This window comes from Vipera ursinii (genome assembly GCF_947247035.1).
Source record: "Vipera ursinii genome assembly, chromosome: 7".
In the NCBI taxonomy this organism is placed as follows: domain Eukaryota; kingdom Metazoa; phylum Chordata; class Lepidosauria; order Squamata; family Viperidae; genus Vipera; species Vipera ursinii.
The window spans coordinates 25,436,171-25,451,065 of NC_139521.1; the positions used below are offsets into that span (position 1 = coordinate 25,436,171).

At 45.4% G+C, this 14,895-nt stretch overlaps 1 protein-coding gene across 1 annotated transcript in view; it reads right to left on the reverse strand.

Annotated features, from left to right (window-relative positions):
• SH3RF1 (SH3 domain containing ring finger 1) overlaps window positions 1–14,895 on the reverse strand; it is a 172,824-nt gene that overhangs the window by 127,177 nt on the left and 30,752 nt on the right. Inside the window, exon 3 of the mRNA XM_083367282.1 lies at window positions 1,367–1,642. Coding sequence (XP_083223408.1) covers window positions 1,367–1,642 — 276 coding nt within the window. The remainder of the gene's footprint in view (window positions 1–1,366; window positions 1,643–14,895) is intronic.

Consider the following 14,895-nt stretch of genomic DNA (forward strand, 5'->3'; position numbering starts at 1 on the left):
GGATTAAAATTTGGTGGAATATGCAGAAAATATTTAAGAAAAAGATAAGGTTTTCTCCACAGTTATTTCTGTTGGGTATTATTACAGATTGTACTGTTATAGAAACCAAATTGATGTTGAATTTAATAACGGCAGCAAGACTTTTGGTATCTCAATATTGGAAGGATATCTGCCTACGATAGAAGAGTGGACTTTAAAAATTTCAAACCTGGCAGAAATGGCAAAAATCTCAGCATATTTGAAAGAACAATCGCAACAGAGATATATTTTGGAATGGAGAAGATGGATCGATTATATTCAGAATAAATATGGGACTAAAAAGTTTCATTTAGCATATGAATGAGTATTAGTATTATAAGATGTATTATTATTTAGTTATTAGTATTTAGTTATTAGTATTTAGTTATCTAGTTATGTTTAAGGGGAGTTAAAGTGCGATAGAATTTTAAGTGTTTTTTTAGTCAGTTAGCTTATTTTAGCTTAAGTTTGTAAAAGTTAATACCCACTATTCAGCTCTGGGAAGTTGGGGGGAGGGGGAGGGAGGGTAAGGGGGGGGGAGGGGGAGGGAGGGAGTTTATGTTTTTAAAATGTATTTTAAAACTTTTCAATAAAAAATGAGTACAGTTCTCAATATATCTCAATTCTATAATATGTTATATATTTTTAGCTGTTATGAGTAGTTACAATACTTAGAAACCAAGCATTCAACGTATATACATGCAATATTCTTAGGGATTAATGAACTAAGAAATGTCCATGATAAAGACACAAAGAAAACTATAAACATAGAACATGGATAAAAAAATTTGGCTTTTAAGACATTGCTAGCTTTCATATCTCAGCATCATTTACCATTGTTTTTAATGAATAGGGCTCCTGAGAGTATTTTGTTTAAATTATATTTGGAAGATCACAAAATAAATTAATCAGAAACCTACCTGGCCCAACACAATAGTGATTCTAAAAGACTCATGGTATAACTATGCCTGGACCATGAAAAAATTCTAGGAAGAAAACTAACAGTTTACCTAAACAAAATATACTGTATACAGCAAAGGACATATTGTAAATATTTATTTTCATATTTATATATTTTCACAAGAAATATATCACAAATACTCATTTATCTTGAATTATCAATATATACAACAGAGTGCTAATCTTGGAAATGGAAGATGAGGTTCAAATACTATTTCTATAAGATAATTTAAATTTATATTTTTAATTTAAAATATGTTAATAATATAACTTTGATTTTCTTTAGAAAAAAGTTGAAAAATTATAACATTTGACACATGGTAAACTTGTAGGCTAACAAGTATTTCAACACTGCTGAGATTATGAAAACATAACTATAAATTTTTACCTTTGAAAAGGGTAAACAATCCTTGTCAGCTTCCTTGTCTTTAACTTCAAAGTCATAAAGTGCTTTGCACTGAGGTTGAGGCTGAGGTAATGGTTTAATTATCTGGACAAAATTGGTAGGAAAAAATCCATGGATACCATTGACTTCTCCATGATACCAATTTTCATCAACTTGCCGACGTAATATGATGATGTCACCTTTATTGAATTTAAGATCTCCAGGCTCTTTTCCCTCATAGTTATACAATGCTTTGGCACAAGGTAATTGAGGTACACCCTACAGAAACAAACCAGATAAATTTTAGTTACAAAATGTAAATAACCTACCAACATCAAAATCAATCCATAAGGCTAACCATAGGTGATGTACAGGAAGGTTTAAACTATATTGTAGTAATTATAGTTGTAATTTACCCAGTGGCGGGATTCAAACATGTGAACAACCAGTTCTCTGTGTGGATGCCGCTTCTGGAAGTCCATTCTGGGCCTGGGCAACAAAAAATTAGCTACTGGTTCTGCTGAAGTGGTGCAAACCAGCTGAATTCCACCACTGATTTTAACTATAAATAGTTGTAATTTACCCACCAACCATTTTTAAAAGAAAAAATATTAATACACAAGCATATTATCTAAACCAATGATTTTTAAACTGGAGGTGATTATGCCCAAAGGGACTAATCAGTGCATATCCTGTGGATATGGAACAATCCTACTGGCAACCCTCAATTTATAACCAAAATTGAAACTGGAATCATGTACATTGTTAACTGATATATCATGTGACTGTTTCAGTCAACAAGCACAATCTCTGAACTCCCACTTGCAGTTAAATGATCTCACAAGTCATTAAGTAAAAACTAAGATAAAGAGTGGAGATTGCCTCAGGAGGGTGGGAAAGTACCTTGGAGGTCTGGTGAAGGCCATCTCTGTTCAGAAGCTGAAAAATTTACGCAGGATTTTCAGCCCCTCAGCAGAAAGACACTCATTTGCAGTCTGTTATGGGCCTCCCAACTATCCTGAGGCACTCTATGTTTCAGGTTTCCGATGTATGGGCTTTTTAAGTGACTCTGAGGCATTGTTTACCTTAAAAGTCCTTTATTTAGCCTAATACACTGGCAAATGCTTGCTTGAAGGAAGCTGGACTCTGAAATCTCCACCCCTTGTACAATATATTAAAACACAATTCTCCACCTTTCTAATTTTGTCATTGATCATATTCTCCAATTAATTTAAAGAATCAGTTTCTCTTCCGTTAGAAAACCGCCAAGGTTTTATCTTCTTTGGTTTCAGATGGCCTTGAAGGTACAATCCTCCTCTTCCCCCCTCCCAACCTTAAACTCAATCTCTTAAAGCAATACACAAGTTTAACATATGAAATGGCTACTTCTTCATCTCTTGTCAAGCAATAACATTCGATGTTAGCAGCATTGACATCCGGCCCCACCTTACAAAAAGGACAGATCCTGTAATGTACACAAAACACAAGTTAGGAACTGATTTTTGGTTTGTTGGGATGTTTCTCATAAAACCTTTTGATAAGTCTATCAGCTTTCATACCAGTAGATTTCACCCAAATGGCTTCAGACAATGGGTATCCCTTCCATTGTACTAGGTACTGCAATTTTCCCTTAAAAATTCTAGAGTCCAGAATACGTTTCACTTCATAATGGGTCTGACCTGCTACCATGAGGGGTCCAGGTGCTTTCTTAGGGGGAGGTCTTAAAGTGGAGGTTCGATAAGGTTTCAGCAAGCTACAATGGAACACCGGGTGAATTTTCCCCAAAAGTCTGAGTAGTTTCAATTTTACTGTGACTGGGTTGATGATTTTCACAATGGGGAAAGGCCCCAAGAATTTCAGTCCCAATTTCATATTGGGTAGTTTAAAGCGTAAGTATTTGGTCGACAAATATACCTTGTCCATAACTTGGAATGTTCTTTGGGGAGCTCACTTCTTGTTAGCTTGCTTTTTGTACGTCTCAAAAGTCTTTTTTAAGGCCACCTTTGTATTTTTCCAAACCTCTCACCTAATGATCAAGAGTCGGGGAAGCGGAGGGTAACTGAGGGTATTCTGGTATGAGGTTGAATTCTTTCCCTGTGGCTACACAGAAAGGTGTGTAGCTGGTGCTGCTATGTACTGAATTATTGTAAGCCACCTCTCCGAAAGGGAGGAGGTTGGTCCAGTTTGTTTGTTGGTAAGAGACGTAGCATCTAAGGTATTGTTCCACCATTTTCTTGGCGGATTCTGCGGCTCCATTAGTAGCCGGGTGAAAAGCAGTTGATAGGACTTGAGATGTTCCAATAAATTTAAGAAAGTTTCTCCAAAATTTCGCTGTGAACTGCACCCCTGTCTGAAATTATTCACTTAGGTGTGCCATGTAGTCAATAGATATGTTTTAGGAACAAGCAATCAGGTGTTGAGTTAGTCAGCCATTAGTCAGGCGTTGAGCTGATGGAAGTCCTTTGCAGGTGATAAAGTGAGCCTGTTTTGAAAATAGGTCTATCACAGTCCAAATAACAGTATTTCCTCTACTGTCGGGTAGGTCTACTATAAAGTCCATAGCTATTTCTTCCCATGGTTGAGAAGGTTCAGCCACCGGTTGCAGTAACCCAGGGGTCTTTCCTGGGATTCTTTTCATGGTGGCACATACAGTACAGCTCTTGACATAGTTTTCTACGTCTTGTTTTAGTCCTGGCCACCAAAATTGCTGGCGAGAGAGATGTAGAGTTTTTAGATATCCAAAATGTCCAGCCTGTTTGACATCATGGCTATGTTTGAGGGCATTAAGACGAAGAGCTTCAGGCAAGTATAATTTTTCCCCCTTGTAAGCCTCACCATCCCTGCATGTTAGGGATGTCTGATTGTATTTAAACCATTGATCAGTGAGGAATTCTCGCTTTATTTTCTTTATCCCATGTTCATCAGGATTAGGGGTCCTGTGAGGTGTGAGTTGGGCCGCAGTTTGTGGACCGGGGATAATTGCCTCATGAACTTCTTCATGTTTGCTTTTGTACTGTGGCAATCGGGAGAGCACATAAGCTAGGAAGTTTTTCCTTCCTGGTATGTACTTAAGAGTAAAGTTAAAACAGTTGAAGTACTGTGCCCATCATACTTGTTTTGGGGACAATTTGCGGGGAGTTTTCAGTGCCTCTAAATTTTTGTGTTCTGTCCATACTATGAAAAGGCACCTTGCTCCCTTCTAAGTAGTGCCGGCAGTTTAATAGCCCCCACCTAATAGCAAAGGCCTCCTTCTCCCACTGCCACGTCGCTGGCGTCTGCCTAAATTACAAAGGGGTCCCCTGGGCAGGGGTGCTTTAGAACCAATTCAGCTGCAAATAGTCTTTTTAAATTCTCAAAAGCTTTCTGACAACTCATAGTCCATGCTAGTGGTTGGCCAGGTTGCAGTTTTACCCCTCCCTTGCCCATTTTGAGTAGTTCTGTAAGAGGTAGAGCAATCTCAGCAAAAGAGGGAATAAATTGGCGGTAGAAGTTGGCAAACACTAGGAAGTTCTGGAGCTGTTTGCGGGTCTTTGGGGGCTGCCATTCAATTATAGCTTTCACTTTGGCTGGGTCCATTTTGATACTCTCATTGGAAATTCTATAGCCAAAATAATCTAATCGGGTTTGGTGAAATTCACATTTTGACAAATTGACATAAAGTTTGGCATTCAATAGTTTCTTTAACACTTCTCTGACCACTTTTATGTGGTTAGTCATATTCGTGCTGCATATCAGGATGTCATTAAGGTATACTGCATAAATACGGCTGGGGCCCCCTGCTGTCCAAATGGCATGATTTTGAATTGGTAGCTCCCCAAGGGGCAGTTGAAGGCTGTCTTCCACTCATCCCCCTCCTTTATTCTTACTCGGTAATATGCTTCTCTCAGGTCTAACTTGGTGGAGACGCTCCCCTTTACCAGGTTGGGTTAGCAAGTCTTTCAGGATGGGGAGAGGGTATTTATTTCCCACACTCACAGTATTCAGGCCTTTATAGTCCACGCAGACACATAGAGACCCATCTTTTTTTACATTGAACAACACCGGGGCTTCCACAGTAGACTTGGCCCGTTCAATGAATCCCCTCACTAGGTTTCTATCCACATATCGCTGCATATCCTCCATTTCAAGGGGCGACATAGCGTACATTGTTGGTCGGGGGGAGTTTGGCCCCTGGTAAAAGTTCAATGGAACAATCATTGGGACGGTGAGGAGGCAAGGTATCGCATTCTTTCTCACTAAATGCCTCCGCTAGGTCCTGGTACTCGCTGGGGATGAGCGGGTCGCCAGGTGGCCATAAGGCAGCCATGTGCACTTGCTCATTGGGTGGGCTAAAATCCCCTGTAACATCTGTTGAATCAATGTGGAGATTGGGCCCTTGGGTAATCTCACAGTTCTCATTCCTTTTTCCCACCAGATCAATGGCTTCCATTTGTCTAGCCAGGCTAGTCCTAGGATCACAGTCTCAGACATCTTTGGCGCTACCAGAAACCGAATAAACTCCCAATGCTCGCCTATTTACAGGCGTAAGGGTTCAGTTAATTGCATGACAAAAGTCCCTCCCATTAGGGAGCCATCAGCTTGCTTGAACCTCACAGGTTGCCCAGTCTCAAGACACATGGCAGGCTAATGATGCATCGGGAGCAGCCGGTATCGAGTAGCACTTTCAGGTCTACTTGTGCCCCTGACTTAGGGATTATGGGTTTAACAGGCAATAAAACGGTAGGATGTGTCGACTCACTTGGGTCTAATTTTGTTTTATCCTTAGTATTTACAGGCTGGTGTCCGTAGTCAGAGTGATCCGAAAGGGTTCCTGGAACAAAGAGCTCCTGGCTACCACTGGTGAGGTCCACTACTGGAGGGACTTTAGGGTCCAAGATGGAACCCTTACCCTTTGGTTGGAGGATGAGCTGGTGCCCAGTCTCTGAAACGGGAGCAAAAACCATTGCAGGTCCCTGGAATGTAGTCTGGCCCATGGGACTATTCCCATGCAGGAAACCAACTTCCCTAACAGTTGGGAAAGAACAGCCAGGGTGACTACATGCTCCCTCTGGACCTGAAGGACCAGGGCTCTGATGCTGTCCTGACATTCCTGAGATAAATAGGCCCTGCACAGTTAGGTGTCTATGACCGCACCCAAATGAAGAAGGTGGGTTGAGGGAACTGTCTGGCTCTTTTGCAAGTTCACCAAGAACCCATGGTCCTGGAGACTCTTGATAGACAAAGCCAGGTCCGATTAACCCACCTGGAAAGATAGGGACTAGATGAGAATGTCATCCAGATAGCACTGGATGCATATGGGGACGGACCTCAAATGCACAGTCAGCACCGCCAATATCTTGGTAAACTCTCTTGGGGCTGATGAAAGGCCGAATGGTAAGGCTCTGTACTGGTAATGGTGAGTCTTGTAGCAAAACCTGAGGAACCTCCGGTGGGCGGGAAGGATGGGAATATGAAGGTATGCTTCCGTGAGTTCGATGGACGTCAGGAAGTCTCCCCTCCTGATGCTGGCCAAGATAGACTGTAGTGTTTGCATCTTAAACTTTTTGTATGCGAGATGAGCGTTCAGCCCCTTTAGATCAAGTATTGCCCTCCATCCTCCAGACATCTTTGGAACAATGAAGAGGATGGAATAGAACCCCCTTCCTAGCTGTCCATCCGGGACTGGTTCTATGGCCCTTATTTCTAAGAGGTGCTGAATAGCCTCTGACATGAGAGCCTTCCTGACCGCATTTTTTGACAGCGGACAAGGAATGAAGCGCTCCGGGGGGACGGACATGAATTCTAGGGACAGGCCGCTCCTGATAGTGTCTCTGGTCCCTGGTCAGTCGAATTGACAGTCAGACCTGGGAGGGAAGGAGCGGGAGGGCTGAGCAAACTCTGATCCTGATCCTGACTGGAAAAATTGTCTGCAGGCATATGGGGTAGGCCGTCTATCTGCCAGTCTAAGAAGATGAGACATCACCTTACGCTTGTCCTTGTTTCCCACCAAGGGAAAGGCCTCCCCAAAAAGCTGACCACCATGGTATGGGGCAGCCACCAAGCACCACCTGGATTTAACATCCACTCGCCAGTGTTTGAGCCACAGGAGCCTGCAAGCAGTAACATTGGAGGCTATGGCCCTAGAAGAGAACTTGGCATGTAAAGACGTGTCCATGTACTCCGAAGCAGCCACTAACTTGGCTAAGTCCTGGTGCATTCGGACTTCCTCTGGGGGTACTCTGGCCTGAAGTTGGCGGAACCAGAGAAGGGAGGTTCTGGCAAAGAAACAGGTGGATGTGGCTGCCCTCACCACCCATGCTGAGGCCTGGTGGGTCCTTCGGAAGGAAAGTTCAGATTTCCTGTCCTCTGCCTTCAAGTCTCAGCCATATCAACAGACACCGTGGAGGAGGAAAAGAGTGAAGTCAGAGGTTCATCCACAGAAGGAACCTCTAGCACTTCCGACAAGGCTGGGTCAACATTAAAGAGCTTCTTGTTCATCCCCCCCTGGAGAGGGAAAAGTGCCAGGTGTTCCCCATTGCTTCTACACCATGTTGAGGAAGAGAGGGGGACAGGGGATGTGACGCTCAGTGACCACATGCTCTGAAAATACCAGCCTTGTGTCTTGGCTGGTGGATGGACCAGGATGGGGAATCTGGTCAGGACCAATGTTAGCAGTAGCGCTGGTCTTATGAAGCAGAGATTTAAAAAGCGCCGGATTGAATAGACCAACAAAGAGAGGAGGGTCTGGAGTAAGATCCTCATCCTCAGATAGAGCGGCATTTCCATTGGGTCGTACTCCTCAGAAAAAGATACTCCACTGTGAGGAGACAAGGCGGGAGAAATAGGGTCAGAATATTCTGGTGCTCCCAACTGGGGAAGATAAGGCGGGGTCATTGAGGCCACCAATTTGGATGCATACCTTTGTTGACGTTGTAAGGCCAATCCCTGGGTGACCACCTGGAAGATCAGAGCCAGAAAATGCTCTGGCGACCACACTCCCTGCACCTCTGAGGGCCGAAGACCAGCTGCTGTGGGTGTAAAGGTGGCCTTGGGCCTGTACTGCATTGCTCTGGGGACTGGAAGCGTCAGTCGGATACCTGGTCCCTGGGTAAAGGTATCTCCTCCTGCTCAGCCCTGGGAAAATAAGGTTGTTCATCATCATCCCCCTCCGGAGACCAGATCCTCTGGGAAGACGAGGGAAGAGAAGCAACCTGTGGCCCAAATACAGATTCCTCTGCCAGAGGAGAAGAGACCTGTTCAGCACCCATCATGCCCTGTTTTTGGGCCTTGGCAAACTGTCTTTCTAAGGCCTGGTGCCTCCTGTTGGCCTTTCTCTGCCACCTTGGGAGACCTTTTGCCAGAAATGGCCTTGGCTTTGGCCTTGAGCTTCCCAGCAGCCTCCAGGTTGGAGGACTTATGCTTTGATTGTGCAGGAGTGTTGGGGGCACCGTGTGAAGCCTGAGGTGTGGTGTTGTCTGCCATCACAATTGGGAGACATCTCAGTGGAATGCTGAGTACAGAGAAGCAGAGTACTGATCTGAGGCTGTGTGCCACTTCCAGGGATCAATAAGTACTCTATGGCAATGGTGGCTGCAGGACCAACTTAATGGACAACTGGCACACCTGCAAAGCTCCTGATGGCTTTAAGACTAGTTGAAGCATCTTTGGAGCACAGGCCAAGTCTACTGTGGCGGCAAGATCATCTTGGTGATAACGGCCAGCTCACTAGCCCTAGTTGGTGGCAGCAAGGCCAAGAATGGCACAGTCAGCACACTTCGTTGGAATGAACAATGAGAACCGCTAGGTTGAGGCCTAGAACTACAGTTGAAGCCTCCTGTGCTTAACCATTCACTTCTGAAAAGTTGTGGAGTCAAGACAAACAATGAATGGGCCTGATGTTGTTGAGTCAGCATAAAACTGATGACCACAAAAAAATTGAACTGCAAGCAGAAGGAATCTAAATTCAGAGCCCTCTGTAATGATTAAGAAAGAGGAAGCCTAAAAAGGGGCCCTGCACCTGTCCAGAGCCTCAGAGGCCAGCTTCCCTTGGATTGACAAAACAAACTGCAATTCTGTAGTTTGGGGGTGCTTGAAATCCACCCCCTCCCCCTCCTGAGCTGGCAAAGACAAACCAAGCCAAAAGCTTTCCAGAAAAAAAAGAGACGATAGTGACCCCAAAATGGTGGCCGCTACTAAAAGTGATCACAGGAGGGAATCTGTTCCTTCCCCTCCAGACCGGATAGAAGGCAAGCAAATATTAAGTTCTTCGCGTTCCTCTGCTACTTCAGGCATGCTTAAAAACAGGCAATGGAGAATTTCCAAGTGAAAGCCTCCCCACGGACTTGCAAAATTCAAAACGGAATTCAAAATGGCAGCCGCAATAAGTGTGCCGTGAAAACGAAAGTCGGAGAAGTCAGAAGAGGCTGCAGCTTAGTTAGAGCTTGCAGCTAGAAAAAAGTGAACTTTTTCACGTGCCCCTGAAATTTCAAGCACTCTGAAACAGGCAGCTGAACTGAGAAAAACCTCCCCACAAACCAACAATAAACAGCAAGGCATTCAAAATGGTGGCCGCCAGGAGACTTTTGGAAGGCTACAGCTCAGAGCTTGCAGCTGGAAAGGGGAAGAAGTTAGATCAGACATGTCAAACACAAGGCCCGGGGGCTGGATCCGCCCTGCAAAGTGGTTTCATGTGGCCTGCAAACCCATCCTGGAAACAGTGAGGGAACGGCTCCTGCTGCCTTGGCCCTGGCTCAGGCCGGCCGGGAGCCAATGTACAATTTCGTGGTGGTCATCTATGATGAAACGCATTCAATCTTAGCTCCACAAGGCCGTCTGAAAACAGCAAGGAACCGGTCCATGCCATGTCAGCACTGCCCCCTGGGCGCACGCTGTGGAGGTATAACCCTTTGTGAGGAATGAAGAAATGCACCATCGCCTGGAAGTGGGCAGCACATGGCCCTGCCTACTTCAGGCAGGCTAGGGGCTGGGCAGCATTGTGCTTCTCTTCAGATTCGTGCCACCTGGCTCAGTCTCTCGGCACTGTGAGGAGACTGCCCCACTGCCTGCCAAAACCGGACAGGCTGGGGGCTGGGCAGCATTGCGCAGGTAACATCGACACTCATGCTGCTCATGGCATCCCGTCCCCCAGAGCCCACCAAGCCGGATATGTGAAGTAGGCAAGGGCCATGTGCTGGTGCATTTCTTCATTCCTCATGAAGGATAACACTTCCCCAGCTGTGTTTCCTGCCTGTTTTTCTCCCTCATCTCAAATATTTTTCCACCACTCTTAGGAAGGAAGGAAGGAGAGGGAGGGTCTGAGGGAAGTCCTGCCTTAGTCCTTCTCTGCTGCCCTTTCACCATCCCCTTGCCCCCTCCTCCTGGCCCATCCTGGGGGGGTCTCCCATCCTATTGCTAAGGAAGCTTTGGATACAAAGCCAGGTCTCCTCACATGGAGAGGGAGTGGGCCTCCCTCTTGACTTTGCCCTCATACCCCTCATGAGCAATCTGGCTAAGGGGAGCAAGCACAGCAGCAGCAGTGCAGCTGGGCGCCCCCTTGGGGAAGTGGGGCTGGGCTTAGTGCCGCGGGTGCTTGAGAGCTAGGCTGGGCATTTGACCACCGCGCCATCGTCCAGCTCCCCCCCCGCATGGCCTAAGAGGAACAGTGAGGCTCCTCCAATGGACCATGTCTTGGCACTTGCCCCAGTCCCATCTCCTTCTGACAGAGACCCTCAGATCTGTCCCACTCCTGCCCAGGCCCCCATAGATACCCTTGACGTGAAAGAAGTAGAGCTGGCCATGCTCACCCAGTAGGCCACATGAATGAATGAACCTTTATTGTCAAAGTACAACCATGTATACATTGAGATTGGCTGAGCCTCCCTTTGTGCCCCCCCCCCAGCTTACAGTGACACAAACCCTCCATCTTATTACACCATGTGAACTAATTGCACAACACACCGGCCTCACAAGTCAATTATGCATAAAATTTATAAAAATTATTTCCTGTTCAAAAGCCTAACAGCCCATGGATAAAAGCTGTTTTTCAGCCTGTTGGTGCAGCTGGCTATACTTCTATATCTCCTACCTGATAGTAGGAGAGTGAAGAGATACCGTCCAGGGTGTAAGTGATCCCTGAGAATTTTTCTCACTCTTCCAAGGCAGCAAGCCCTGGAGATGTCATCCAGTGGTGTCAGGGGACAGCCCACAATGTCTTGTGCTGTGCTCACCACCCTCTGTAATGCCTTCCTATCCGCGGCTGTCAGACCAGCATACCAAACCACAATACTCTCTATAGTAGACCGGTAAAAGAGGGTAATAAGCCATTGTTCTACCCTGTTCTTCTTCAAGACCCTGAGAAAGTGAAGCCTCTGTTGGGCCTTTCTGGCCACTTGGGTTGTATTAACTTTCCAGGTCAGATCTTCACAGAGGTAGACTCCCAGAAATTTAAAGGAGGAAACTCTCTCCACACAATCCTCCCTGATGTAAAGTGGGGCAGGTTCCTCCTTTTTTCCTCCGGAAGTCTAGCACCATCTCTTTTGTCTTGCCGATGTTCAGGTGCAAGTTGTTGTTACAACACCATATGGATAGTTTTTGTACCTCCGCCCTGTATGCTGTCTCATCCCCACCTGTAATAAGACCCACCATGGTCGTACCATCTGCGAACTTAATTAATTGCAGTAGATGGGTCGGATGATACACAGTCATATGTGTACAAAGAGTACAGGTAGGGGCAAAGCACGCAGCCCTGTAGCGAGCCGGTGCAAAGCTTCAGGGGTGTGGACAAAGCAGACCTGACCCTCACTCTTTGTAACTGGTCCCTAAGAAAGTCTTGAATCCAATCGCAGATAGACTGGGAGAATTTCAAGTCAGTCAGCTTCTCGATGAGAATGCTCAGCAAAATGGTGTTGAAAGCCGAGCTAGAATCAGCAAAAACCATCCTGACATAACTTCCAGGTTTCTCCAGATGACTTGAGTGTAAAGCAGTAGCTATAGCATCGTCTGTTGACCTATTCCCTGTCACTGCACGTTTTTTTATGTTCGTCAGAAAAGTTCATTTCTAACTGTACATTTCCCCTGCTCTCTGCACCTGTTGTGATAACTTATCTGGTAACCATAGTGAATCCCATATGACTAGCTATGTTATGGTTTCAGTCTGTTTATTGCGCATGTCTAGAGAAAGTTCTGAGTTATTATCTGTATTGTTTTATTCACTTTGCTGTTACTGTCTGTTACGTTAGGATGTAGTGAGCTAGCTCTGTATAATATATATTTAGTTTTTATATTTTTGTAAGTAAAAGGTATTTAGTAAGATTATGCGTCGTGTTTTTCTTGCCTTCCTGCATGCACATCATGCATTCTCTGAAGCACGGTCCGTCGCCCTCTACAAAGGTGATTTTTACCTTGACATTTTGGTAGCAGAGGATGGTTTGATTTATGTTTTTGGAGATGCATGTTTCTGCGGCTGTTATCAGTTAGTTAGTGTTAGTGAGGCAGTGGTGATTAACTGCTGAAACATGTCAGGAAGGAAGCCACGGCTGAAAAGGAGTCTTTCTGTGGGGCAGCTCCCTTCTACTTTAAGAACTCCGATAGCTTCGGCCACACGCCTTGGGGAAGACGCACCTGCTCCTGTCGACGATGCAAGGTCAGTCACTCCTTTTTCTACTTTTCCAAGCTCCCTGGCAGCTGCTCTTGGAAATGTTCACACTCCAGGGGCTCAAGATGAATTTCAAAGGCTTGGAGCGAAACCTAAAGTTCAGCCGAAGAAAATTCCTTCTGCTCCTTCAAGCCCCAAGCAAACTATGCGAGATAGGGCTATGCAAGGCTACTGTGAACAAATTGGGGTTTTTGAAAGGCGTTTGCAGCAGGCAAAGAAATATGTGTCAATGGTTCAGCAATATGAGAGGAATTATGAGCATGAACCGGTCATATTGCCACACCCACAAGGAGAAGCCATATTGCCTCCTTCTTCCCCAAAGCCAAAGTCATTGAGTGTCATGCAAGATGAATGGGAACCGGAGGCTCCTATGTCACATGATTATGGGCTGTCCCAAAGGACATACAGAGCCACAGTGATGCCTGAAGCAAATGTTATAGCACCATCTACTGGTGAAGCTGCATTAAGACATGAATTGGAGCTCTCACTCTCGCAATTGTCTATGGAGGAGTCTTTGCTCAGAGATACAAGATTTCTGCCGTTATCTGAGGCTCCAGTCCCAGATGGTGCTAGGATTCCTGTTACTATTGCTTCTCCTGTTAATATTGCTTCTATGCAAGCCCCTCTACCTGGCAGAACACAGCCATATTTAACCCACATGCAATTGCCACCGGGTTCTTATATGCGAAGGCCAGTGTCATCTGCAGGTTATGCTAATGCACCAGCCCCAGCGCCAGCGCCTCCTGCTGGCCAGGGTGGAATAGCAGCTCAAAGACAGGCACAGCCAGCACCAAGACTACTGGCAGCTTCAATGCAACTGCCGCATGTCCAGGCACAGACGCCACTGGTGCCCCCTGCAGGTTATGGTCGGATTGCACAACCTGCACAGCCAGTACCTCAATTGTATATTCCTCATCAAACACCTTCCATTGTACCACTGGCTGGTGATTCAAAATTAAAGAAGTCAGGACAGAATTACAGGGCATGGGTCAGTGAGGTTGGACTTTTGTTACGCAGAGAAGGTACTCACATGATGGTGTTTAATCCTCCTGCCCAGCCATGGACTCCTGACATATGGGACTTGGATAATAGAGCATGCACAACATTATTGATGTCAATGGACACTGAATTGCAGCTCACGTTTTCACAAGATGCAACTGCCCAACAAATTTGGACTCAGTTAGAAACATGTTATCGGCCTACATCAATTGAGTCTACATGTTTGCTTTTGTCTGAGTTCCATGGTTCCAGATTAAAACCTGGTGAACATATTGGAGCACATTTGACTAAAATGAAAGGTATTAGAAAAGAACTGGGTGAAAAAGGCTATCCTATTGATGATTTTCAAATGATCAGCATTATCATCAATTCTTTGAATCATGAGTGGAAAGATGCTATTTCCAAGATCAATCAAGTGCCTATTGCTCAACGCACAGTGGATCATGTATGCAGGATTTTAGCCGAAGAAGAGGCACTTATGCAAGCTGCGCCACATTTAAGGGAACCACCTGCATCAAGAGCTTCAGCGAGGCGTGCCTTCCGTGGAAGGACCTACGTTCCAAGAATGCCAAGATGCTACATCTGCAATCGTGTGGGACATGTCACCCGGGATTGTCCCCAACGAGTTCCAGCGCCCGTCACATACCAGCCCAGAGGAACAGATTCCAGAGGAGGCAGAGGTAGAGGCGGACGACAAGGTCGTGGTCGTGGTTCCAGGCGTGATCCACAAGCTCCACTTGTCACATTGGTTGTGACCAATGATCCACAGCCTCAACCAGAGTACGACAGACGACTTCTTTGGACTTTGGACAGTGGAGCAGCATTACATGTTACCTACAGAAAAGAGCTTTACACTGAGATGCACGAGCCTGAACCTGAACTTCGTGAACTTTACTCTTTT